Source organism: Aythya marila, assembly GCF_965140915.1.
Source record: "Aythya marila genome assembly, chromosome: 2".
Classification (NCBI taxonomy): domain Eukaryota; kingdom Metazoa; phylum Chordata; class Aves; order Anseriformes; family Anatidae; genus Aythya; species Aythya marila.
This window is the reverse complement of record NC_139043.1, coordinates 101744627-101772425: the sequence shown is the minus strand read 5'-3', so window position 1 is coordinate 101772425 and position 27799 is coordinate 101744627. Positions and strand designations below refer to the sequence as shown.

At 47.6% G+C, this 27799-nt stretch overlaps 1 protein-coding gene across 5 annotated transcripts in view; it reads left to right on the top strand.

Moving 5' to 3' along the window:
- The window catches only part of LDLRAD4 (low density lipoprotein receptor class A domain containing 4), a 282754-nt gene extending 261730 nt beyond the window's left edge, over positions 1-21024 (top strand). For 3 of the 5 annotated variants that reach the window (XM_082753635.1, XM_082753639.1, XM_082753638.1), the window contains 3 exons: positions 2987-3141; positions 9938-9991; positions 11203-21024. In XM_082753635.1, the coding sequence (XP_082609761.1) occupies positions 2987-3141; positions 9938-9991; positions 11203-11745 (752 nt within the window). In that variant the 3' untranslated portion in view covers positions 11746-21024. Of the gene's footprint in view, positions 1-54; positions 315-628; positions 1196-2986; positions 3142-9937; positions 9992-11202 lie in introns of those variants that run through there. The other 2 variants (XM_082753636.1, XM_082753637.1) reach the window with 2 other exon arrangements.
- The last annotated feature ends 6775 nt before the right edge of the window (positions 21025-27799 follow it).

Below are 27799 nucleotides of genomic sequence, written 5' to 3'. Positions count from 1 at the left end.
GTTAGGCTCGACCCGAGGGCAGCGGGGACTACCCCCCCCCCCCCCCCCCCATACCCTATACCCCCGCACCCCATCAGCTCCCCGCCGCCCCATGGCAGCCGGCGGCCGGTAACGGGGGGCCGGGCCCCGCCGCTGCCTTGTGCCCTGTGCCGGGCTGGGCTGAGGCACGGAGCGGCCCCCGCACGGCTCCCCCCGGCCGCATGGAGCCCGGGGCGGGCGGGTGATGCGGGGCCCGGCCGGCAGCATGGCCGCCCAGCGGCTTAACGGCACGGCGGGGAAGGACGCCCGGCTGAGGGAGCTGGTGGCGGACGGAGGTACCCCCGGGCGTGCTAAGGGGTTTTTTGGGGGGGTTTTGGGGGTGAAGAGACCCCCCCGGGGCTCGCCGTGGGGCAGGAGGGGTCGGGGGGTGCCGGGGAGGGGGTGCGGGGGGCGGTGCGGGACCCCTGGCACAGGGGGGTTGGTGGGGGACGGAGCCGTGAGTGCCCTGACAGGGCAATTCCCCTGCTTGCTTTTTTTCCCTTTTGAAGGCGTTTTTGTGAACTCTGCCTTTTTTTTTTTTTTCGTGCCCTGTGAGGAAAAATCCCCCCCCTCCCCACACACACACACACACACAGAGAAAAGAAACCCGGCGTAAGTGCCACAGCCCGCACACAGCGGGAGCTGAAACCGCCTCGCACCCCAAGCCTCTCCCCCAGCTTTATTGGTGGAAAAAGCCCTTATTAGGAAAAAAAAAATACGTTTCTGGGAGGTAGTGCCAGGGCTGTGAGGGCTGTTACACACCCCACACGTGTGGCAGGGGGGCGAGGGACCCAAGTGACTGAGTGCCCTGAGCGGTGCCAGCAAACAGCGCTGTCTCCTGCCCGCCTCTCTTTGCTCCTTCTCCTCTCCTCACCATAACCCAGCTGGAGGAAGAAGAGGGTGAGCGCCGTCCTCCCCTCCTCCCGGACGTCAGCAGGATGCTTGGTTGCGTTTCCCTGCTGGCGGGGCAGCGCTGAACTTGGAAAATCCTCCTGCAACTCCAGCACACGGCCAAGGCTTAGCCCAGCGTCCCCAGCGATTCCTCCCCTCGCCGAAGGGAAACGCGGACGGCTCTGAGCCGTGATTTCCAAGGGAGAGGTGCTGTCCCCCGCCGCCGAAACGCTGGGAGCTCGATAAATTTAGAAGACTCTGCCCTTGGCAGATGCAGAAGCAGCGTGTCAGTCCAGTGATCTTTGCATTCTAGGAAAGCCTAAATCAACATTGCTCGCTTTGCGTGTTGCCCTTTAGCAGCAGTCCCTCAACTTCCAGTCCGAAGGATTGCGTTGGACCCAAGCGGGGAATAAAAGGGTTTGGGGTGCAGAAGCCCTTTGGTGCTCGGTAGCTGGAGAAGCTGAATTGCAGCGGTTGTCGGCAGTGGCAAGCCTGTATTCTGCGCTTTTGAGCCAGGAAAAAATGATTTTGTAGTTCAACGCTATTTTGGGGGGTTGCTTTTAATTGATTTCCGTGCTTCCTGCCTTTGGATCTCTTGGCGGTGACACCTCTGGTGACTCAGGAAAAAAAGTGGCCATTGCTGATGTGGGGCCGATGGCAAAAGCAGAGCAAAGTGCTGACTAAGGGAACATCTGTAAGTGGTGGTGGTGGTCACGCTGTTTGCAAGGAGCCCGAGAATAAGGAAACCGCCTTGGGGTTTCCCTCAGCTCCGCCACAGGTGGTTTTGCATTTTGTGCATGAAGGACGTTTTTCTAGCTCGGCTTCACAGTGGTGTTTGCGTAAGCTTCGGCTACTGGTATTGCACAGGAGGGTGAGGATGACTACAAATGAAAGAGATATGATAAGAGAGAACAGGCTTGTTTCTCTGTTTGCTTTGGCTTTATTATTCATTTTTTTTTTTCTGGTATCTTTCTTTTCTCGTTGGCTTTTTGAAGCAGGAATTTGATAGCGATTCCCCCAGATTCACGTTTTGGTGCCCAAAAGCAGGGTCGTTTTTGCCAAGCGCTGAGAACTGAGTAACTCTCCTGCTGCTGCTTTGCTTCCTACCTGCGTGACAACCGGGGACCTCCCCCCGGTGACTGGAGTTGTCTCTCAAGATGAGAGCATCCCCGGCGAGCAGCACAGTTTCCATAGAAATACCTACGACTGTGTAACTTCCAAAGGGCAATTTCTTCCCTTACATTGCTCATCTGTGCTGCTCCAGGAGAGCTGGAAGGGTGCAAGAGTGGCTGCAAGCGACTCATTTCTAAATATACTCAGTATTTGTGCAGAGGTGGGACTTTTGATAAGGTGATGGGCTCTGACGGCGCTCATTGTAATCGTATCTTGTGTGACAGCCAAGACCCTGGTTTCTTTTTAGCCATGGTGGAACACATCTTGGTTTTGAGTACCAGAACTCTTTTTTTAGCCATTTAGCTGAATGGGAGTGTCCTGGAAAAGTTAATTTTACTCTAGTTGGAGAGAAGTAAGTAATTAAAGAAGGCACTTGGTGTAGATCCAAAAGGAGAAAAAGGCTGTTTGCAGCTTGACTTCGGTCTTCACACAATTTAGCTGATAAAAATGAAGAAAAGTTTCCCTCCTGTAGTCTTCCTGATTTTTTTGTTTTGTTGTTTGAGTCCAGCAGCAGAATAGCAATCGCTGGAGCACTAGGTACAGTGTCCCGAGTCCTCTCTGCAGGACTTCTGGCCTCTATTGGTGTCGCAGGTGGCTCTTAAAATAAGTTCTGTTCTTTGTTACCCAACGGAATTGTTCATGTTGAAGAATTTATTCCTGTAATGGAAGCTGCGAAGGATCACCAAGAAGTTTCTCAACTTAGACCTGAGCTGTGGCCACTCATACTGATTGATTAGCAATGCTGAAAAGTGAAACACTTCATACTTTTTAGGACGTCATTTTCTTTGCAAAACTTTGCAAAGCAGACAGCATCAGTTCTGATGAAATACCGAGTGTTTTTGGGTTGTTCTTTGATGAATTACATTATGACTGACTTTTTTTTTTCTTTTTCTCTTTGTTTTAGCTGAACTGGAGTTTGTTCAGATCATCATCATAATTGTGGTTATAACTGTTATGGTGGTAGTGATCATCTGCTTGTTGAACCATTACAAACTCTCGACACGCTCTTTCATCAACCGGCAGAGCCAGAGCAGAAGACAGGAAGAAACTCTGCAGACGGTGAGTACGAACGAACCCTTCCACCAAATCCCTTGTCCTCGTGTTGTACTCGTCTGCATCCAAGCCTGCAGAGAAGCTCTGATAGCACAACTCTTGGAAAAACTTCCAATGTTAGTTTCAGTTCTTCCTAGAGTTAGCTCTGTTGCTGCCCTTGGATTTGTCAGTGGCAAAAAAATGAGAATGGAAATTTAAAATTGACTGCCTTTGAGTATTCTTAGACCCTGCTATGCCCTACGTAGCGTGTTTCATCGTGTGTTTGGAAGTTCAGGTGTGGCGTCCTGTTAGCTGCTGCTGCTGTGGTGTGAGGGGGAATGGAAGGAGAGTAAATGGAGATCACCTGGGGTATGAAGAACCGACATTTGTGTTGTGACTTTTTAGATATTTACTAATATCTTGGAGTTTTACCACTATTACTGCTTTGTGAAGCTGCAGTGACAGTTTGCTGGATCCAAAACACTAGAGCAGTAGCTGCCCAGGAGAACGTCGTGTTTATGTTTCATTCGAGCAGCAAGAAAATACGAGGAAAGTGATCCTTCTCAGGGGCCTGGAGTGGCTAAGATGTCTTGTTAGGGAGCCAGAGGCTGAAGGCTGAATCTCCATCCAGCTTTTCCAAGGCTGTCCCAAGCCGACCCAGCAGTAATGGGGTTTGTGACTTGCCTCGGGAGCCAGAAGTTTGCTGGGTGGGATGTGCTGGGTGCAGCTTTGTCTCACCCTTCTTTCCATCCTGGTTGTGTGTTTCAAGCTCCTTCTTTGTGCTCCGTATCACGGGGGTGTGATGAGGTGCTTCAGGGAGCTAATCTGGCTGAAAACCAGTTGCTTTTTAACACGTTTTTGCTGAGGTGACTCTTAACACTTTGGAGGCTGTGCAGGAAAGAGAGGAGGCAGCCCTGATGTCCATCGTCCTGATAACTAGGAGCTCTAACTTAGTTACAGATGAAACTACAGCTTGTAAAACCATAACCTTGTGGACTTCTGGGCTGGAAAAACTGCCTAGATTAATTTGAGAGGGTTTTTTTGAAATGGACACACTAATTTAAGAACCACGCTTCTGTCTGAAAAGTGTTAACTATAATTGCTACGAGGAGCTCAAATGACATGATTTGAGATAAAGGCAACATGTTTTCATCTTCACAAATCTTTTAAAATGGCAGCGAGCTGTCAAATGCATGAAGAAACCCATTATTTCCTGCGCATGGTTCGTTAGTATCGTCTGTTATTAGAGCGAGTGGCGCCTTCTCTCTTGGAAGCCAGGGAGGAAACACCATCTTCCTGCAAATAAGGACGTCGGATTTGACACTAGGGGCTCGGGAGCCCCGCTGTAGTATCCAAAACTGCTCTTAAATCATTTTTAAAACACTGACCCAGTTTCGGTTTGATGGCACCCTTATAAGTACCGATAATCGTAGTCAAGTGAGGGCTTCGTAGGAATTGGTAACTGGTTGGCAAGAAGTGGTTACTAATTCTTCCGAAAACTGTCTGGTGTGGGTTTGTCATCGCTGTTACTCATCTTGGTTTCTGATAAACCGAAGCCATTCTTAATAAAAGGTCAGATGCGTGGGGCAGAGCCCTGTGGCAGTCTCTGAGGTCAGACATCAACTATTTTTGAATTTTCCTTTGTCTTAAGCATCAGAAGGAAATGCTGGTGGAAACCAGCCGTGCTCTGTTTGCAGCACAAGCCGTAGAAGCAGCGCGTGGGGCATGAGGAGCAGGGAACGGACGTGGTTTTTTTTGGTGATGTGAAACTGGAAATGACCAGTCCCGTCTCGCTGTCCCAAGCGGAGTGGATTGCAGAAGGTGAACAGGCAGTGTGTGCTGTGAGGTGCAGGGTGGGTTGTGCCTTGTGAAATGCATCTGCCTTTTAACCAGGCAGGCTCGGTCTGTGTGCCAGTGCTGATGGGAAGTGGGTTTTCTTCCAAGGGAACAGGCTTCTTGTGGCGTGCAGGCTCTGAAAATGGATTTAAATGTGTATTAACCACTAATGCGTAGAGGGAATGTCATTCTGACTCAGGCCTTTTGTCAGCAGAGAAACAGTGAGCGAAAACAGGGGAAGTTCAGCAGTATTTTGTAAAGCAAACCAGTAAATGAACTGGCTGGTTCCTGCAGGGAACTGTGAAGAGGAACCACCCCCACCTGACTGAGGTTGCAGAGGTGTAGCCAGAGACAGGATCTGTCCTTTCTTACTCAGATGGGCTTTTTTTTTTGTTTTTGTTTTGTTTCTGTCCCCCTCCATGCCTGTGCTACGTTCAGCTCTGTGCCTTTTCCTCAGGCCTGTCCTGTTTCTGGATGAGGGTGCCCTCCAACAGCTGAGCTGCAGCTGCCCTGAAGAGGCCAGCTCGCCCACTGCCAATCTCCGTTACTCTGCTTCTTTTTATAAGAAGCAGAATATTAAATATTAAATATTTATTTACAGCCTCGCACCTGTAAAACTGGTGGGGTCAGGCCTCTGAAATAATGAAATGTGTGCTTATGTGCTTGTGGCTTTCTTCTTCGTCTAGCTGAATTTTTTAAAAAAAAAAAAAAAAAAAAAAGGCCTAGAGGTTGAAATTCTCATTGTCCAGAAATCAGAGTATTAAAAGAAGAGGAAATATCACCAGAATCCCAAGTGTGAGCAACACTTGAAGGGCAGAAAAGATTTTCTGATCCCAGAAAATCTGCGAGTTGGTCTTCAACCAATTCATGCTGTTGCATCCTTGTTCTGTAACCGTGCTTTTCTGTGTGCCCATCAGTTCCAGTCTAAATTCCTGTTTTTTCTTTTCTGTTTTCCCTTCCTTTTTATCCCTTCTGGGGTCTTTATTACCATGATTAGTGTGCTGAGGCCTTAAACACTGAGGGCACAGTAATACTGGGTTTTCCTGTCATGGTGCTGCTGAGGATGCTGCTTCACCTCCCAGGGTGAGCCCCCCGCCTCCTGGTGTGGCTCTTAAAACATACAAACCCTTAAAACACACAGCGTGCGTTTGGCAGAGTTTCACCACGGGTGTAATACCAGCAGAAATTCAGGTCTGGGGGAGACAGCATCTAGGAGGCCTGCAGGTAGGGCTAGGAGCGAGGAGCGCCGGCTCCTGGTGGCTACTGACTCGTGGCACCTTTGGGCAGCTTGCTTCATCTCCAAATCAAGGAGGATGCATAATAACGTGTATTTCCTTCGCTGCCATGAAATGAAGATTACTTCGCGTGGCAAAGTGCTGTGGGGTTGGGGAAATAAAGACTTCAAAGCAGCAAGTAACAGAAATAACCGCTGGAAGTGTCAGGAGGCAGAGTAAGAGTGAGAGTTCTGACTCTGTAATTACCTCTCTTGAACTTCTTGTTGGTGCTGTGCCATTTATTCTGCAAGGTGCTGTAACCTTTCCTGCCCTTGGGGGAAAAAAAAAAAAATCTTATAAAGGAAGGAGAGGCCTTGCTCGTGTCATTCTGCTAGGAACAAGGCAGTAGTTTCGCCCCCCTCATGTCTGGGAGGGAAAGCGTTGTGAGCTGCAGAGCTGGGATGCTCTGCATCAACTGAGAAGGGGCAGGGCAGGGAGGAACGGGCCCGTGGGTGTTCCTGGAGTAGGGCACTGATGAAATGTGCTGTAATATGTCACTGCCACCTAGGGCCAAAATCGGAAACTACACTGCCACTTGAAACACTTCACCTGCAAAAAAAAAAAAAAAAGATAGGGGTATTATTTTATATATATAAGTGTAAAATTATATACTTAAAATGTGAGTTTAGTTAGGGGGAAGAGAGTGACCCTCTTAATACCCATAATACCCATAAAAGCATTTCAGAGAGTGAAAACCTGACTTGTGTTTCCCAGGAAGTACCATTTCAGGCAGAGCTCTAGTTGTTAAAAACTAAAAAGTGGAAAAAAAAAACCACAAAGCCACTCCTTAAGGGAGTCAGTAAATAAGCAAATTTGTGATTGTAGGGGTTGTTCTTGCTTCATTACAGTCTGAGGAGTTTTTTCTAACTGAGCATACATTCTTACCTGAAATGAGTCTTGAGTTGTGAAATCTTCCAGTAAGTTTCTTGCCTCCCATCTGTCGGTGTGCTGATGCTGAACCACGGAGGCTGGATGACAGCGCGTGCTCCAGGAAGCTCAGTGATCAAAAAGTGGCCTTGGGAAGCCGTCTTCCTAAACTGTTTGAATCTAGAGGCTGTAAATCTTGGTAAAACATAAATTAAGCAAGTTATCGTGGGTTTATCCAGTCTCCTAAGTTCTAAACATTGACGTAAATGACCATTACCACGAGATAATTAAGTAATCGCCCAGCTGGATTTATTAAATGGCGCTGTTATTTCCAAACCTAATCATAACATTCGTTTCTGTACGTTGTCATGAAACCCAGGAGCAGCTAAGGGCAGCAAAAGACGTAGCTGCAGCCGTCAGACCTCGCTTGCTCTGGCGTTATTTGTAGGAGCTGGGATTTACCACGAAGACTCGTAGCCTTGTTCATTCCAGGACCTAGTGATGCTAAAAATGGGCACAGCACAGGGAGGGAATGAACGCACGGGCTTTCCCTCCATGGCGCTTATAAATATTCAAGTTCATGCTTGTAGACTGGTAGTATAAGAAGGAGCAAGTTGAAGGGGGCGAGGCTACCACGTACACGCAAGAAGCAGGTAGGTGATGTATGACCCCTGTAAGAAAACGTCCTGCCTGGTGTCGGGACGGGTGATTTTCCTCAGATGGAGACTTGAGGAAGGTAGATGGCAAACCTGCTGCAAAGGCCAGAATTGGCAAGATGGGCAGATGCTTGTTTGCATGCAATTCTCTTGTCCAGACAGAGGCCGCCTTATGGAGGGAGCGGGTGTACTTATAGAAGGCAAAGATCAGAAAACTTCTGTAGCATTTCAGAGCAGGATTCAGCAAAGTGCTTCAATGTCTTCAGTTTTTTATTGATTTCCCGGGTTTTCTCTTAGCTGTTGGACATGATATTATGCATAAATGATTCTCCTGTTTTGTAGTACCCTTCAAATATATAAATATAAGCCCCACAGAACCATTCATAATTAAGGACTGGCATGTTTTTTGTTGTCTGCCCCCTTTCTGTCTTTGGTCATCCCCCAGAAAACCTCCGGGAAGGTGGTAGCTGCAGGTGTGCTGTGGGACACACCGTCACAGGGGCTGTTGTTGCACATCCTTGCATCCTTAGCATCTCAGAGGTACACAGCACCTCCAGTCCCTGTCAGGCTGCTTCTGTTTCCAGGGCTGCTTCTTAGCTCTGTGCTGAGGCACAGCCTGCAGGTCCTGCTCCCTCTCGGTGTGGGGAGCAGCTAGACACTGTCCTACAAGCCGTGGTTTGAAGGAACCTGCTGTGGGGCTGCATGGGAGGTGTAGTTCGTGGGCTGTTAACTGGGCACTTTAGCTCTGACTAACAGATTTTACTTCAGAACAACAAATTTGGAGCCTGCTTGGCCAGCCACTGATAACTTGGTTGTCTTTAATAGCGCAGGTACAACCTCAGCTATTTCAGAATGAGGGCATCTGGGTGATGGAGAGGTGGAAAGGAAGGTGGACACTCATAATTTGAGCCACTACCGTTGCACAGATATCATTTCTGCAGTTGACAAAATCTTTTATAGCCACTGAAGCATACGAACCTACCCAGGATTTGTCCTTGATATCAGGCCTTTGTGAGTGGGGACACTTGCAAAAGGAAGTTGTAAATAATTGCGATTGTCAGCCTGCTATATCTGCTCTCTGAAGCTCCAGAAGAGAAGTGATTGACCAGCTTTGTTATTCGAAGCATTTCCCTTAACAGCTGAATCCTGTGGGAGATTCCTCTCAGAGCAGCTTTCCTCTGTGCTGGACTCTCCTGACAAGATCACAGACGGCTTTTGGTCTCTGAGAGCCGTGCTGAACATCGAGTTAGGTCTATTTTTACATCTGAAGTATGTTCAAAGATGCTGTGGTGAGAAAAAGCAGGATGGTAGGATTTGAGGGTAGGCTATACAGGGTAATGCTTTTGGGGGCAGCATGCATTTTCTTTCTTGTTCCTGAAATTTCTTGTCTGTAACATCAGGAAACTTTACTTAGCACCAAGACAATGCTCATGACCAGATAATTGATTTTTTTTTTTCACTAAGACTGTAATTCTGTCCTTTATAGTCCCTCTGAGGTGCCCTTTTCAGCTTTGAAATTTTCCGATAAGATAAATGAATGGCAGTGGTTATTGTGACTCTAAAAATTAATTGAGAAGAAAAAAAAAACCAACAATATACCTGAAGCTATTTTCCCATATTCAGAGTTTTTTCTTTGCCCTTTTATTCTGCCCTGGATGTTGGTATGGTATCAGAACAGACTTCTAGGGCATGAGAGAGAAAATGCTTTGGCCTGAAGGTGGCTGAAGGGGGGAACCGGTGGCTGAAACCTCAGCGCTTTCATTGCTGCAGGGAATTAGGCAACGGGCAGGTTTGACCAGGATTGTCCTGGGTTTAGAGTGAGCGTCACTTCACGACGTTGCAGACGTCAGGTTTTGTTGTGAACTGTTCTGACTCCTGCGTGTGACCTGGATCCTCGCCGCTGAGACGAGCCTCGTCCTACCTCCCTACAGCTGCCCGTGCTGACGTGGCTGCACTGCCGGCTGGGAGGTGACGGGTACCAGCTCGGCACCTTCCTGACACGCTGAGCTCGGCTGGGTGGGGGGCAGAGCTGCTGCCTGCTCTGCTTCTCAGAAGGAAGGAGTGGGGCCTGTCCAGGTGTGGATAACCAGTCGTCAGAAGCTGAGTGCTCTGGGAGAGTTTTGGTGTCGAGTTAGGATTGTTGTGTCATGTGTTGATTTCTCTCATTTGTTGTTTCCTTCTACATTCCAGGAAGGGTGCTTGTGGCCTTCAGAAAGCTCGGTGTCGCGCCAGGGTGCTTCAGAGGTAAAGTCAGATTTCTTACTGTCTTTGGCGATGTGCTTTCCTCCTTTTTGTTCATATATTTGCCTCCCCTCAAGACTTACTCAGTAAATTACGCCTTTTCAGTGTAGATCAAGAGCCAGATTCATGTGGACAACTGAGTCTGTCTCAATTCCCATTCAGTAAACGTCTAAGACATTTTCAATTAAAAGAATGAAGTTCTGGCTACCTGAAGCTTTATCTCCATCAGCAGCTCCCTGTAGCACAGTAGCTGTTCACAGATGAGAGTCATGCATTGGCTCAGTAATTGGAATCTGGTCAGCCTGTTGCTCTTCCCTGTGTATTTTTCCCAAATTTACAGCAAATGCTCTGTTACCAGTGTTTCTGTCTTCTGGCTAGCCACAGACACTGCCACTCGTTGTCCTGAGTGGTGGCACAGCTCTCCTGTGTCAAACTGAATCTTCCTGATAGCTGACACTGCATGTGTGGGGTCAGGGGATGAAGACCCTGCGTGGACCCAGAAACGAAAAGAGCAACTGGATAGGTCTGGGTCTGAGAAGCTGGTGTGTCTGTCCAGATTTGGAACAGATAGCTCCTCACAGAGTATCCCAAACTTCCTCTTGTAAATCCTGACCTTCTCCAGTGCTTAATGTGCCAGAGGCATTTTTTTCCACACCCAGAGCCCCCTGGAGGTTGAGGTCTGGCTGAGAACTGAGGGGGTGGAGGACACCTGATCTGCTCGTGTGGTGAAGGCGTGAGATATGCTGGACCTCCACAAAATGCACTTAAAACTGAAATTCCTTGATGATGAAGGGGGTTACTTTAACTCAGAGTAGGAGGGGGAGGCTCGAGCTGCAGCTGAAGTTCAGCATTGGGGCATTTCATTTTCTTGGAACTAATTAATTGTGAAGATTAGAGAGAAAAATAACTTCAAGTGTTAACTCTGTACAGCAGCAGGATTGTCTAATCTCTGCTCTGCGTGCTGTAATGTCAGAAGGAGCTGTGTAGGATCTCGGCCTTCCTTTGTGAAACCGCTCTCCAATATCTCGTGTTAGATCCTTCCTGCAACTCCTACCCCTTTTGTCACATGCACGCACGTGGGAGCACGCTATCTGCTGGATTCAACCTCTGAGCTAGGTGACAAAGAGCAGCATTTTCCATGTTACCACTTCTTCTGCAGTTGGGAGGACCTGCAGCGCTTTGCTCAGCCCCGTCTCTCTCTCTTCCCCTTGCAGATCATGTACGCTCCGAGGTCCAGGGACAGGTTCACCGCCCCATCCTTCATGCAGCGGGACCGTTTCAGTCGCTTCCAGCCCACGTACCCCTACATGCAGCACGAGATCGACCTCCCTCCGACCATTTCCCTCTCGGACGGGGAAGAGCCGCCGCCCTACCAGGGCCCGTGCACCCTGCAGCTCCGGGACCCAGAGCAGCAGATGGAGCTCAACCGGGAGTCCGTCAGGGCGCCGCCCAACCGAACCATTTTTGATAGCGACTTGATAGACATCTCGATGTACAATGGGGGCCCCTGCCCACCGAGCAGCAATTCGGGCATAAGTGCAACCAACTACAGCAGCAACGGAAGGATGGAAGGACCACCCCCGACGTACAGCGAGGTGATGGGGCACTACCCCGGCTCCTCTTTTTTCCATCACCAGCACAGCAACGCGCCTCCTCCCTCGCAGAGGGGGAGCAGACTTCAGTTTCAGCAGAACAATTCAGAGAGCACAATTGTCCCCAGCAAAGGCCAGGAGCGGAAAGCAGGGAACCTGGTCTGAGTCACTCGCCCGGGTGCGTTCGAACTGAAGACGAGAGAGATCCAAGCAGGGCGGCGGAGGAAGACCCCCGTGCTCCGGTGCACAATGTTGTTACATTTCACGTGGTACAACTTAGTAAAACCAAACGTGCAAACCAGTTCTTTGTTTCTGATTCCTTTCAGGGGAATTGCATGCAAAGCAGACCGAAAGAAATACAAACTTCCATTCAGTTTGTCTACGAGCAGTGTTTCAGGGGAGGGGGGGGATATATTATTTTTTTTTTAATAAACTATTTCAATTATTTAATTCTAAAAGGAAACTTAGCACAGAAATGAGGCTTGTGTAGCCTGTTTTATACTCACTGAATGGCAGAAAGAAGAAGAAGGTTTTGCTAGATAAATGGGGGAAGAATTGGCCAGTTTGCTTTTTTTTTTCTCCCAGGGTGTGCATTTTTTTTTTTTTTTTTAATATGAATCAAAATTCCTGTTTTGTGTGCCAAGGTATAAAGTTGAGAACTTAGATGAATGCAAGGAATTAATTTGTGTTGTGATAAATGTGTTTTAAAAAGTTGCACTATCTTAATGTTTTAAAAAAATATATATGAGGGAACTGTTTTATGTGAAGTTCTTCTATATGTTGTCTTTTCACCTGTGGAATAATGATTGAGCCCCAGAAGTAATCTGGAGGAGTTTGCCCCCCTCCCCCTGGCTTTGCTTAGAAAAAGGGGACAGGACTTAGCCTAACATCTCTTGACTTACCCAAATCGAGAAGTACAGGGACACTTCACTTGTTGTCTTTGCAATAATTTGCATTCACGTAACAGCGCGTCAACGAAAGTGTCTTGGAGACTTTTGGATGGAAGAAGGCAAATGTGACATCCCAGCGTTTTCCATCACTTAGGGTTTAGCTATTTTGCAGTTTAGACTCTTTGTTTCGTAAAAGGCAAAAACAAAAGCCCAGATGTGTTGATTTGTATCGGTTCTAACCAAGTGCTGCCGTTCTTTTCCTTCTCATAACGCAGTATCACCAGTACTCAAGGTTTTAGAGATTTTTTTGTCCTCACTGTAGCCTGAAGTGTATCTAGTCACATATCATGACATTATGCAATAAATTGTTTAAAAATGCAAGGTGGGTTTTCTCCCCTGCAATGCTGTTGAAATATGTGAGACTCTGTTGTGCTTTCCGCTCTCCGTTGCCATCTTCTAGATCCCGAAATTCAGGCCTGCAGATCCAGCCTGCTGACGTGGTGACGGCGGTGCTGCCTTCTGCAGCATCCCTGCCAGCGACGGATGGAGGGTGCCCACGTGTTGGCTAAGCGTCTGTAAGCCCTGGTGTTGTCGTGCCGGTCGTAAAAGCAGTTGGAAGATTTCTACCTGCTGGTGAAGCCGTGTGCGGGGTGCTTCTTTTCCCCTGGCTGGCTCGGTGTGGGAGCAAACGCGGTGCTGGCAGGCGGCTGAATGGTGATGGTGGCAGCACAAGCACATGAAAAAGCACAACTTGCACTTAAAATGCATTTCGGAAATGGACTTAAAAGTAAGAACCTGTAGAGTCTCTAGTTTGCATAGTTTCTAATATATATATGTGTGTGTGTGTGTGTGCGTGCGTCGCAGACTCTTCACTTTAAGATCTCACCTTCCCCGCTCCCGAAGCCTTTGCTCAGTGGCCGGCAGCGGGCGGGAGCTGGCACCTGAAGGCTCTGGCACCTGAAGCGAGTCTTTGATCTATGCAGAGTTTTGATGCCAAAACAGAGCGCGTGTCTTTGTGTGTGCGTGTCTTACGGGCCTCGGCGTGGATCGTTTTCTTCGTGAGCTGGCTGGGTTTTGTGCTGGGTTAGAATTGGCCGAACTGTGAGCCTGGGCGTGCAGCCTCGCCTGTCGCCGTCGTTGTTCCTTGGTCCGAGTCGCCCCGGTAATGCGGAGTAACGCTGCCTCTTAGTTTAGGTGTTATTTCCTGGGAGAGGCTATGAAGGGACTCATTTTTCCATGCTCAGCCCCACAGGACGGGTGTTCAGGAGACGACTGGGTGGCTGTCAGTCAGCTGGGGCTCTCGTCGCACCTAGTTCCTGGGAATAAAAGCTGTTCAATTAGTTTTTTTTTGCAGATAACCGATGAACATAATCCCTTAGGTAAATCAAGCGAACTTAGGAAATGTTAGCTTTGGTCTTCAGTGACTTTTGTTGTCCCATGGAAGTGAGCTGTTGGCCAGACGATGCTTGTGCCTACTCGGAGCCCTTGCTGTTGCCTCGGTGTGAGTTATTTAGCCGAAAAACCATTAGGTGAGAACAGCTGGAGCTCGGTCATCGTGGCTGAGCACACCTCGATACCAACTTCTGCTCACGTGCAGATCTCACAGAAGTGAGCCTTGAAGTTACCTTCAAAGTCACCTCTGGGGAATGTGCCTGCTTTGAAGACAGCCCTTGGCTATCTTTTAAGCACTTCCCGTTCGTGTTCCTGGGTATGATGCATGCATGGTTGTCTCAATTTTTCTTGACCGAGGCAGTTTGCCTGTGTGTGGAAAATGGGAGCTGTATAAAAAAAAAAAAAATTGTAGAAAGGAACTTAATGTATGCCCACCTCATGGTTGTGTTTCTGCCTCCATCTGTCTTCTCCTCGTGTTTTGCTGTCCAAAGCTCACGTGCAGCCAGTGTTCCCAGCAGCAATGCAAGTGTAGTCACTGGTGCTTGCTGCAGGTGAGCTTGCCATCCGCTGCTTTTGTTTGGGGGCCTCTTCTGGGTGCAAATACAACGTTTTTGAGTGAATATTAGTGATCTTTGATGGGAGTCACAGCTACTGGATAACGTTACAGAAGGACGTGCTCTTTTTTGTTGTAGTGAGAGAGAATATGCCCCAGAACAGTAAAATAAAGACTATAAAAACTAAATAGATAGCACTATTGATCTTCACAGGCTGAGGAGTGGGTGTCCTCTGAACGCAGGTAATGCTGCACAGTGTTTATGGAAAATTCCACTTGAGAATATCCAGCATCAGTGAAAGTGCTCCACAGCCACTCAAAGGCAGCGTCGTGAATTATTAAAGAGTTCAGGAAGCGCTGCAGAGTTAACCGGGTGGATTATACATCCATGCTGGTGTTGTGTTTTACGTGCATCATGCGCATAAGCACACAACACCTGGGTGGTTTTTTCTAATAGCCTGAATTTTGGTTGTCTCGCCTGGTCTTTGCCCAGTATTGCCCCAAATTCACTCCAGTCTCCCCGCTTCAGAAATTTTCAGGCTAAAAGGCTTATTTTTTTTTTAAACATACCTTTAAGAAATAAAGCATGATGACTTCTCTTACCTACCACAAAGGTTGATTCTTCCCTGAAGTGGCTTGGCACGGGTCCGTGCGTGGTGCTAAACGTGCCCCATCTGCAGCGTGTTCTCCTGTGATCCTGCAGGGCTGGGAAAGGCAGGGTGCAGCTATCCAAAGAGATTTCTCCCTGCCACTAAGCCCTACTCCTGGGTGTGTGCTTGGCCTGGTTGTGCTTGGGTTCGTTGCAATGCTGTGCCATCAGGCTCTTTGTACGTGAAGTCGCCTTAAAGATACGAATGAGGTATACGAAAAGTAGTGCCCATTCAGGTCCTTTCTCGGTCGTGCGTGTGGCACACGCAGGATTCACGGTACTTGGATGAAAGTGAGGAAAGCATTCACACTCCTGCAATCGTGGTGTCTGCAGGAACCATGGGTTGAGTGGTGCCTTTTTATTTTTATTTTTTTTAATTGCTTTCCCCACTTCTCCCACCAGCTGGCAGCTGCTTCTGCCATCCCGAATCTCTGAATTTGTGTGTTGCAGAAATAAAAAATAATAATACAAAAAAGCCACTGAGATCAGATTTATTTATTTTTTTTTTTTTCCCTTATGAATGTGGTTCAGGGAAGAGCAGGGAGCGGGCTGACATCATTTCTGGAGGAAGGCGCTTTCTTTGTGAAGTGAAGGGGAAGGAAGGTGTGTCTTGCTAAAAGATGCTGTGTGTAGGCTGAATGGCTTTGCCTGGAGCCCCGCTTCTAACCCTGCTGCTGGGTAGCAAGCTGTCGGGCCTTCAGACCAGCACCCTGCTCTGTAGGTTTGTGTTCTGGAGAAAGGTGTATGGCTTGCGTTTTGCTGACTCTGAGCCCTGCACGCCCGTTGTAGCTAAGGTAACCTGGTTTCACAGGCAAAGAAAAAGAAAGTGGTGTGCTGGTGAAAGATAATGTTCTAAAATTGCAATTTTTTTTCCCCCCCAAGGTTAAACAATACGCTTGCTGGTACACTTGAAGATATTTAGGGTTGTCCCCAGGTTCTCTCTGGTCATTACCATTGAGTTGTGTCCATTTGTGTGTGTTTATACATACCTGCATGGAAAATTGTTCCTCCGTCCTATCCGTTGATAATCTATGAGTTACTATTCCGCGATCACCTTTCTGAAGTGCTAGATGGCATTGTGCTCTCAGGAACCATGGCAGGTCTTTTGTCAAACAGCTGGAGGCGTGAGGAGTATTTGTTCCTTGCTCCTGTGAGTGTCATGCCCCGTTTTTCGCAGTTGAGGAGTTTTGCTGTGCAAATTCTTCCCTGTGGCCTAGCGCGACAGTGCATCTTCCATCCAACAGCTCTCTTATTTTCTTTTTTAGGCTGGGCTTTGGGAAGTCCTCTTGCTTTTGGGACAACACAAACGTAGACCTGGTGTAATCATGTGCACAAAGCAAACGTACTTCACGTAGCCCTGAAATCTCAGAAGCGTGTTGTTTCAGACCTGGCTGATGCTAAGAATGAAGTGATGTCTGGTGGGCTCGGGTGAAAGTTGGCTTTTGATTACATCTTTGCTTTTTAGGTAAATGCTGTTATAAAGAACTTAGTTACACATAAATGGCTTGTGTTGCCTGCTTGCCAGCCAGTATGATAACAGCTGTTCTTCTAAACTAGCCCCAAATGTGTCAATTGTTTTAAATCCCTGGAAAGAGGGACTCTTACAGAATGGTCTGAGACCCGTTGAGGTCCTGTTGTAGAACCTTGTGAGGATGTGTTGGAGTTACAGAGGTTTCCTGGCCGAACTCTCTGAATTTCCTCTCTTCTGTATGTTTCATTAGGAAACTGAAGCTTAAAGTTCTGGGAATGGCCTAGCTGAAAAGGTTGGTTGGTAGGACTTTTTTGTACTTAATAGTTTGCCAGTCTGTGCTCGCTAATCAGGGGTGCGGGTTGCCTTCAGCCCCACCTCTGGTTCCATTGCTACGCTGGCAAAAGCCCCATTGGGCGCACTTACACCAGCAAAATAAATAAATAGATGTCCTTTTATTGGTACAGCTCCACTTGGGGAATTCACAGGAGCTGCACCACCACGTTCAGCCCCCGTGAGCAGCGTTGGACCCCTGTTGCCTCTTCCCAGCCAACTCTTTCAAGTGTTGATGGCTCCGCATGGATGAGGTGCTTTGCCACATGGGTGAGCGCCCCAGGCACACGGTGTAGGAGTCTGCTGGAGCTCCCTTGAAAGAGTTGCCGGAATCGGCATTGAATATATGTCAGGGCCACTGCATTTCTCCTGCTTTCAAAGGGAAAACAGCACGATTTTGTATCGAGACATGTTGCAAACTCTCCTGGCTTTTACTTCTGCCTTGCTGTAGTCTCCCCGTTCCAGTTTCAGACTGAACAAAAGCAACCGGGCATTGCTGGTACTGCTTCAGCGCGAAAAGAGCTTGCCTTTTGTTTTTTTGTTGTTGGTTATCAACACAGAAACAAACTCGAAACCTAGAAACTTCCCCTTCCCTCCGACAGCCCCCCTCTGTGTGATTTACTGCCAGAGATGACTCTGTCATTTCTTTGCTGTATTGCTGCTGCTGCTGCTGCTATTTTACCTGGTTTGGTATGTGAGCTTTCTGACACGGTGTGGTATGTGTAGGATCTTGTGGGTGACGAAGCTGTCTCTTTTCTTCCTTTCTCTCCTTGGTTCGTGCTTGTCTGTCTGCTGTGGTAGGGTTATTAATAAATTATCGACGTACGTGCTAGCTATAATTTTGAGGAGGTTTGCATGTCAGTAGTTTGTAAGCAACTAAGGTGCCTCATGTTCAGGTCTGAGCAGATAGGAATCCCCTTGCACTCGAGAGGGCCTGACCCAACGCCCGGTGGCGTTGGCAGGAAGACTCCTGCCGACTTCAGGGGGCGTTGGGTCGGGCCCTGCGCTCCCACCTTTGTTGTGCCTCACTTAAAATGGTGCTTTTTCAGTTGTCTGTCTTTTTCTTTCTGTTTTTTATTTTTTTTTTCTTTGTATGGTGCTGTGTATAACTTGAATATATTATGCACATATCCTACCCAATGGGTAGAACAAACAAACATACAAAAAAAAAAAAAAACAAATAGATGTTGTTAATACTGTAAGATAATGTATAGATGATACCGATTTTAACACACAAAAAAAAAATGGCATAGACTTTGTGAATGCCAACTTCTGCGCTTGGTCCTTTTTTGTAAGAAGATTTGCAAATGAATGCATACAAATGACGAAAAGTCTATGTATTTTATTTTCCTATTAAATATCAATATAATATCATAAGGGAAAAAGTTTGAACAAATCCTTTTTGACTAGCCTGTGTATAGCAATTGGTCGTTTGATGCATCTTTGCTGTGAAGATCTTTTTTTTTTTTTTTTTTTTATGTGTCACTTTAAGAAAAAGGAAAAAACAAAACAAACAAAACCTCCACAGCTTTAACCTTGCAGCTAGATGCTTCTCATATTGGTTGTTGCCTCGCTATTGCAGAGTTGGACCAGTATTAGCTACTACTTCTCCAGCAGATACATTATTTATTGTTATCCTTGATTGTGTTGTGTTGTGTTTTGTTTTGTTTTTTAACCTAGAAATGGGCTAAAACCTTTCAAATCTTTTTTTTTTGTCTGCGTCCTTGATGGGAAGTGAAGCTCAGACAAGTGGGAACTGATCCAAAACCACCCCTGCAAAATCAAAAAGTAGGCCAACAAAGAGATTTTTGTGAAAAAACCCGGCCCTGGTGTCCCGCCTCCCTGCCGGCACGTGTGGTCTGAAGGCCTGGCCTGTGGCTGAGCACCCCTGAGGACCTATGTGGGCTTCAGGGGTGCCAGCCATAAGGGTAGATGTTGAAATCCGTGGTCCGCTATGAGCCGAGCGTGGCCCTTCAGGCCCCGCTGCCGTGCCGCCCGCTGATGGCGGTGTCTGCGCCAGGGTCGGCGCGTAAGATGGCGGCAGAAAGGCCCAAAGCAGCTCGGTGCTGAGGTGGGACGTGGCACGGAGCTTGGCTCGACACCTGGCGTTTCTGCTGGTGTCCACACCACACCTACCGACCGGGTGGTGTCCTCACGGGCACCAGGCGTCCCCCGAAGCCTGGGTCCCCCCCCACACGTCCCCGTGCCCCGCACGCGCTCTCGGCGTGGCTTGTTCGGTGAAGCAAATACCTCAGGAAAACTAAACGCGAAGCTCTAGTTTAGAGAATTGCAGATACTCTACTTATTTTTCTAAGCTGTTTGTTCTAGCTATCCCGGGACGGTAGGCGATGTACAAGTTTGTTGGTCCGAGACAGACCGGTCTCCTCGCTGACGGATACCAACTGGTCTCTCGTAGATACCCCTGTCTGTCTGTAGCTCTTTTATACTCGTCAGGCTTTAACCACAGATGTAACGTAGCGACGTGTCGGGATGTGGTCGAGACGGCATTTTAGGTTGGTTTCCAGCTGGCAAGCTAAATGCTGTGCCAAAACTCAGGGGGTCTTGTCCAGGGCCCGGTGAAGCCCATGGGGAGGCTTCCTGCGGTGCCGGTGTGGGCTTCGGGTCCAGTCCGCGGCTCGGAGCGCGGTCCTTGGCCAGCCCGTTGTGACTTCTCTGCTGACCTGAAACTCCAGCTACGCATTTGTCTGTAAATATCTTTTTTTAAAGCACTCACGGGCGTCCTGTGTCTGAATGTTGACCATGGTTGTTCTTTTGTTTTGTTTTGTTTTAAAGAAAAGTGTAAATTTTATGGCCAGTTCCACATCGTCAAGCCCATACAGGTAGCTTGTCTCCATCCCTCTCTCTGTTGAGCTGTTTTATCAGTAAGCATGTACCATAGTGAAGTGTGCATATTTTATGACTGTCATTTGTTAACTCATTTATTGTTTGCCAGGGCATAGAGCAGTTGTTCTGGAAGTATGTCTCGCCTGGCCATTTTCACGTTTCTGTTTGCACTGCAGAATAACTTCTGTGCATGAAGGAAGAAAAACAAACAAACAAAAAAAACCCCAGGCCTTGACTAGGAAGAATCTTTACAGAGCAAACCTCGTGCTGGAAGAACCTAGGGTATGATTTATCATAAAAAAACTTGCATATTGAGTGGACCAAACATGAGCGTGCCTCCTTCTGGAGGCACTGATTTGCTTTGAAGCTGCAGTGGAAAGAGCAGACTCCTGAGTGCATTCACAGCTGTGTTCACGCTTTGCCATTTACCACGAAGCACAGCAGGCAGCCAGGATTTTAAAGGAAGTATAGCAGAAGTTAGGACAGCCTCAGGCACCATAGGCCTGGACAGCAAAAATAATAATAATATCACCTTAATATCTTCTAACAACCTTTTTCTACTTACAGTACCAGGACTATGTAAACATTGTTAGGGATTTTATCTTTGTATCGCTATCGACTGCCCAATGCTGCTGTGCTCAGAGCATTTCATGATGGTATGTACATCGGTCAGGCTGTTTTACTTAAAATTAACCATCAGATGCCTGGCTTTAGAGTGTTGACCCTCTCTTTGTTGTTTCTTGCTAGTTACTTTACAGTGTAAAATGCTTTATTGCTGTATGGATTTTTTTTTTTCTGTATTTCCAACATTGTGGCTTTCAAGATCACGTTTCCAACATGTCTCTTATTTTTGTCCATTTTGTTTCAAGTTATTCTGAAATATGTACAGCACTATCAACAATATTTACTCTTTCTTTTGAATTTTATTGTTGTAAAAACAGAGCTATTAAAACCAGTAAGTCTTTTTACAACTGTATTGGGATTTCTCAATAGCTGTTCATGTGACGCTATGACAAACCTGGCTTGCTTTAATTTTTTACCTTATTTTCCTTTTAACACAATTAATTTGTTGCTTATTTTCCACTGTAACTCCCAGTTATATACAGAAAAAGATTTCAACTGTTGTGTATCTGACTCTTTTAATTGAGCAAATGGTGATGTCCTAGTTTTTAGACCTAAGGTCTGTTATTGCAATACTTTTAAAGGAAGATGTTGCTCTAAGTGCTGTTGTTAGTTTTAAATACAGATTTTATGCTTGTTCTTAATACGCTGTGGTTAAACCATAGCAGAAAATTATTAAAAACCATGAAATGCATTTGTCTCCTGTTGAATTTATTTTCTCTTTGAAGTGGGGGAGGAAAAAAAAAAAGGGGGGGGTGAAACACTGGGGTGGCCCTCTGTAAAATGAATGCGTTTCCTCCTTGGGTTTCTGCTGGCAGTCAGGTAGCTGATCATGAAAGAGTCAGGGGGTGGATTCAGCCCTTGAAACATATGGGAGGGCTCTGGGAAACGGGTGTTTGGTGAAGCCTTTACATCGGTGCTCTGATTTTCAGTCTCTGGTGATTAGTGCAGGGATGGTTTGGGGTGTTTCTGCCCCACCGCTGTGCCGGAGGCTGGTCCATGAGAGGAGGCAGCTCTGCCCGTCACCCGCTGTAGCAAACGGGAGACCCTTAATCAAAGCCCCTAATGCCTTCAGTTCCTCCAGCCTGAGGACCCCACCTCAATCCCCCTTAAAGTATTGGGTGCTGGTGGCTGCCCTGGGCAGGTCAGTGCTGACCCACCAAGTGGTGGACAAGCCCCAGATCACTGAGTTGAAGAAATTGGTTCAAAAGCAAACATATAGGATGTAGTTCGTGGGGAGACACCACCTGTTAAGAAAGCTAGCACATGCTTTGATAGTTAAAATGAGCAATTGTGGCATGGTATGGGAAAAGGAGGGAGAAGATAAAGGTTGTTAAAAAAAATAAAATGTACAAAAGGGTCCTGTGAAAGACATTTCTTTGGTAGTGCAAGGTAGATCAAACTATCCGTGGCTGGTACCTGCCACTTTGCTACTAGAAAGCTTAACAAAATTGGGAAAGAACAAATATTTTCTATTTACGTGTAAGTATAAAGTGATGCTCTATGTAGCATGATTATTAATGAAATCCTTCTCTCATGTTTCTTATACCTGTCTGTGCTTCCTGGAGCTGGATCTCTCTGCTGCTCAGACGGGATGCTCAGAGGGAGGCAGTGTTCCCAACCTGGGGCTCTCTCCCAGGCCTTGTCAGGAAGGAGAGCTCTGAGGGAGCCGCATGTTCCTCCTGGTCCATGTCTGACACCCTGCTTGTTATGACACTTTTGTTGTTGTTTCTGTTGTTTGAAAGTAACAATTATCTTTTCCTATAACCAGTTTGCTCTTCCTCATCTACAGCATTTTAATTCTTCCTTAGTACTGAGAAGTAGCTGGTTCCTCGGCACTTAGAAGTGCAGCAAACCTCCAAGCTCCTGCTCCTCCTCTACTGTCTGAACCCTGAACTCCCTGGAAACTGCATTTTTGGAGACTGCTTTGATCTTTTACTTAATCTGGTTTTAATTGTATTTATATTTGTTTTATAATATGCCATTCTGTTTGATTGTGTTTTAATATCTTTGCCAATGGTTGCAGCTCAGAATGCAGCTATAAATGGGGATGTCTCATCTCAGTAGGGTTACTTTTTCCTGTTAAAAGATTAATACAGTGGCTGCTGAAGTCCTGTGAAACCTTCAGGTCTGGCTTCCAGGCTCCCCACAGTATTGCTTCTCATTACAAACACCCTGGTTTTACCACTCCAAACCCTTTTCTTCCCAAGACCACTCTATAATGAGACTTCATTGCTTAGACAAAAATTAATTAGGCTTCTCTCATTATCACTGTTTTGATCGGCTATGCTTTAAATGAGCTCTAATTAAAATGCACATTTTAAAAACCTTACTGCTGAATCCTGCTCTCACAGCTCGCTTCTACCGCAGTGATGCCCTGCTTTTGTTCAGTTTGCATTGTGCTACTTTTACAGAACTCTAGCACCAAGTATAAAAACTTCTCTGATTTTTTTTTCCTTGTTTTCTGCATATTTTTTTTTCCAGACTGACTGCCAAATGATTGCTCCTTAGAATGGGGGTTAGCACTGAGCTGTCCAATTCTTTGACATGTGGTAAAAGTGATGAGTTAAGTTTCTTGGTACCCTGTATAGTCTGCAACATTAATTATCCCCAGAATGTTTCAAAACATTTGAGAAACTATGTTAGGAAGTTAAGCGCCCGTTTCTGCTTACCTTAGGTGATACAAATTGCCCTTAAGGTATTATTTAAGTTGGAAGGACTGCGGGATCTGTCCCAGTAATGTCCATCACATGGTGAGCTGAAGGCAGCTTTGCTGAGGTGCCAGCACATTTACGAGCTAAACCTGGAGCAGGGCACGTTGAAGGCTCCCTGTCTTTCATAAAGGGTGTAAAACAGAAGATCCTTTCTGCGAAGTACTTTGTGCCCTTCGATGGCTTCCACTGTGAGGGGTTTTGCAGAGAGGTGCTAACGCTTTTTTAAAGATGAGGAAACATGCACGGAGACGGATGCGCAGCTCTCAGTTCAGAATCATCTTCCCATCTCCAGTGTTCACACCCCACTGATGCTGAGGCATTTGCTCCCTGCTCACTTCCAGCATTCATGTGCTGCTGTCCCACACAGTGCTATTTTTCTGCATTTTGCTGGTAGTTTCAGGGCTCTAAATAAGCCGTCAGAACATAGCCACCCCTTGTCTGGAGAAAGAAGGCTTTTTTTTTTTTTTTTTCATGGAGGCCAAAGTGCTACCCTTGAACCCCAGAAGCTCCCTTCAATGCCAACGCCAGATCGCTCCAGATTAATTTAACATTTGCAGACATTGCAGTGATTGACAGCGGAGTGGAGTGGAAAATTCCGGTTTAATCCCGCTCTGTGTGCCACAGACATGGGCTCAGACAGCTTGACCTACATTTAACCCTGGGCAGCAAGAAACTCTTGCAGAGGGGAGTGGGGAGGGGGGGGCGGTTTTCTTCTCAGGGCTCTGAGATTGTTATAGTTTATTGCATGTCCCTGTGTACGTGCATACACGTGTAATTTATCTTACAAGTCTCTGAGCACTTCGTAGGCTGAGCCAAGCTTGCCCTGGCTGGCTTTACTCGGTGAAGAAGCCGTATGAGCCAAGCAGAAAAGTGCTAATGTGCTTGCGTAGCCTTTCAGCAGGGCTTATGGCAACAGCGAAACGCATAGGAGCTCGTTATTTTCTGACAATGGGATTAGGAGTCAAAGTGCTTTCGGATTTGCTTATAGCTGTAAACTTTACAGCTCTCTGCAAAAGCTGATGGGCTGGTGGCTTTCACTAATGTTTTTGTCAGGAAAAGCATAACAGGTAAGTCTTGACTGCCTGCTGCAAAGCCACTCGTCCCGTTGCTTTGGCCCTCTTCATGCTGCAAACAAAAGGCTGGGATAATGGCCTAAAAGTCCAGCCCGTGTGTGCTTTGGGGTGCAGTGTGCTGGTGCAGTGCTAGATGCTGCAGTTTCTCAGCGAGGGGTGCATGTTAAAAGCCGTACGGCTGAGTGATAACAGCGTTAGGTGCTCAGTGTGCCAGCCCTCTCACCTTTTAAAATTATGCCGCATATCCTACTGATGCTATGCTTGCAGATAAGGGAATATGCGTGCTAGCTCTAGCCATGTGCTAGGCGAAATGGACGCGTTCATCTTGTTTAAAATTATGCTCTGTCAGGAGAGTGGTATTGGGCATGCTAAAATCACTGCCCAACAATAACACAGAAGAAATGAAGTGTCTCTCTGTGGTAAAACCGTACTCTTCCCAAGGTTACTGCCCAGCTGTAATTTAAGCACTGCTACTGCATTGACAGTTTTACTTTCTCTCTCTCTCTCTCTTTATTATTATTATTATTTTTTAAAGTAGATTGGCTGTAGGCAGGTGTCTACTCTGCAGATGCTTGCAAATTACTTGAATAGAGGACTAACGCACAACGATCTGACAACAAAAAATATATTGTTAGTGGTGTTATGCAGAACCCAGAGTACACCTTCTATAACATACTAGCGTATTTCTATAATATAGTAGTGTGCTATCTTTATTTTAATGCCTTTTCCAGTCTAATCATTTCTTACGGGGTGCCTGGGCGAAGAGCAGGGCGGCAGCTGTAGATGCACGGCGGGCAGTGCTGGTTGCTGCCAGCTGCAGGCACGTCACAGCGCCTACCCCTGAGCCTATGAGGCATGAAGTGCACGTGCAGCATCACTTCTCGTCTGTAACTTCGCTCGTGTTCTCTCAGATCGGGATCCTCGTGAGCCCCCAGGCAGCTCTTTAGGCACGTATGGGCATATCCATAAGAAGTGATTACAATAAGTACTCAGGAAACTCATAGCTCGTGCATCTGGAGCCTCACGGTTGCCCTGCATTTTGTCTCCACCAGCTCCGAGACCCCCTTTGGGAAGACATCAATAGGCACGAGGGCCAGGTAAGGGCAGAGCTCACGAGGAGCTTTGTGCTGTCTCTCCGTGCTGGCTTCACCGTGCACTGGCTGCCCAGAGAGCGCCCTGGAGTTATTGGGACTGGATCAGGTCCACGACTGCTAAGCCAGCAACACAATTTTGGTTCAGATTGGGTGTAGGATCACGACTGTTTCAGATGGGGTTGATGCAGCAGCTCCAGTGGAAATTTTATGACTTTATTCTGATTGCAAGAGACTGTAAGATCCTCGATTCGGCTGATGATCAGAAGGACAGGGAATGTCTGACTCCGCAGTGAGTCAGTGCGCCAATGGAGATGACTCAAAAATTGCAGCATGTTTGAGCAACGTGAGCTCATACATACACACATGTCAGGAAGCTGCGGCATGTGTAGTCTGGTACTAAGTGTCCCAAACTTGGATTTAGCACATTGGTGACCCAACGTTACCAAGACAGTGTCTGGCAGCAGCCCAACCCTTCAGCTACTCCAGCACAAAGCCTCCTAACAGAGGAACATTGCCACACAGCTCAGGAGTTGCTCTTAGGGGATGCTGAAGCCCAGAGGTTGCCAGCAGCAGCCCTTGCTATCTCCCTGAGCCCATCCATGTGCTGCTTTGTCAGGGAGAGCGGGGACACAGGAGACTGTGTGAACATCTCTTTTCCCATATATTTCCCTGTTCTTTAAGGGGCTTCTTTAAGGATTCAGGGCTTCACCTTTAGAAATGGACACTGTCACCACCACCGTTACCCCAAGTTACCTGAAGTAGGTTCTCCTCCAGTGGTGCTTTAGCCTCTTTCTGGCCACCTGGCAAGCCAAAGAAGCAATTAGAGATCTTTCTTTAATTATGTCTCTTTATGAAACTCTCCCCATCATATTATTAATATTTTTTTCCCTCTTTATTCCTAAACAAGCCTGTGTACCCTCCCCTGTGTTCCCTCCCCAGTAGCTGTCCAATCAATTCATCAAACTCTAACCCAAACTTAATGCTACGTGGTGCCCTGAGGGCTTGCAAAATCAAGATGTATTCTTTCTACTTAGGAGATCATCTTCATCAAAATAGCCAGATAATTGCCAGGGGATGATTACAGTTCTCTAATTATTATTGTTGCTGATGGTAAGTGGTGAATAAGGACGAATGCTGCTCAGTGCTCTGAGCCGACACCCCGAGGGGAGCACCATCAGAAAATGCGTTTTGACGAGGACAGGCACACGAGGACAGCGCTGCTCCAGGAGAAGATGTGTCAGGTGCCCCGAGGGGCTGCAGTGGGCAGCTGGGGAACCAGGGCTTTCGCTGCTGCCTGGGGGGTGCTGACCTGTGTATTTATGGCCAGAAAAGCCAGAAGGATGCTCTTGGCACCCATGGGAACTGCCTGGCGCGTTCCCCGAGGGCTGGCTGCCCCCAGCTCTCCCCCACAACCTGGCCCAGGACTGGGATGTCAGGGAGTGTTTTGGTCCCTGCCTGTGGGAAAGCCCATCCCCAGTGGTCTGTGGGTGTCAGCTCCTCCTTCACCTCACCTTCTGTGCCTTCTGCAGTGTTTCCTGAGCTGTGCTTGGGCTCTCCTCATCATGTGCTGGCCTAGCTCTGCAGAGGTGTCACCGGCACCTCAAGGACTTGCCCAGGCACCCCTCAGCTTAGGCTCCCACTTCTCCGGGCCTTTGTGTGGCCTCTTCCTCACAAGCCTGAAGGTAAGGATTAATGCAGCTCTTCCAGTCCCTGCAAACAGAGCCAGCCCCTGTCCTCTCCTAAATATCTCTGCACCAATGATCCCTGCCTCACCCACCTGCGGAGCTCCTGGCTTTCAGTATCTTTCCAGTGGGCTTTCTCTGAGGTGCGCCAACAAGGAGGGCATCTGCAGGTTCCCCCTGAGGATATCCAGCAGGCAGCTGAGAGGATGAAGACCTGGCAGAGGTGCGGGGAGGTTTGTACTACAGCAGGTTTGTGAAAGCTCAGCCTGTGCCTTGGGAAGGAAATCCCAGCAGGGATCCCATCTCCAGGCAACGCTCCCAGGAGCTCCAGAGAGGCTCCAGCACAGGCAGGAGCCTCGCTGCAGGCGGTGGGTCTGCAGGATGTGACCCAGCAGGGACTCGATCCCCACTGCTGGCAGAGCAGACAAGGAACCTGTTTGCTTGGCCCTGCAGAGACAACTCCAAGTGCCCTCCCGGAGCTGGATCACAGAGGACTTGTTTATGCCCCTTTCCTCTCCAAGTGCTGGGGCAGAGCAGAAGGGCCTGGCCCCAGCAATGTCCCAGGAATCCTTTGTCCTCAGTCTCTGGGGGCTTGGGATTCTCCTCCAGCCCTATCTTGTACCATGACTTCAGGTCCTGCCCCATCTTGGGCAGCAGTTCTTTCAGCTCTGGTCCCACCTCAGTTGACTAACTTGGCTCCACTCCTCTCTTCAGCTGTGCCTTTGTCTCCTAACACTGCGTGGGGCACAGCTTGAGCTCCTGCCCCTGCCTGGGTCATATCTTTGGCTCTGGCTCTTATCTGGGATGTTACTTTACCTCCAGCCCCATCTCAGGGTGTGACTTTGGCTGCAGACCAATTTTGGGGCTGAAGATTTGGCTCCAGCCCTACATTGGGCTGCTTTTTTG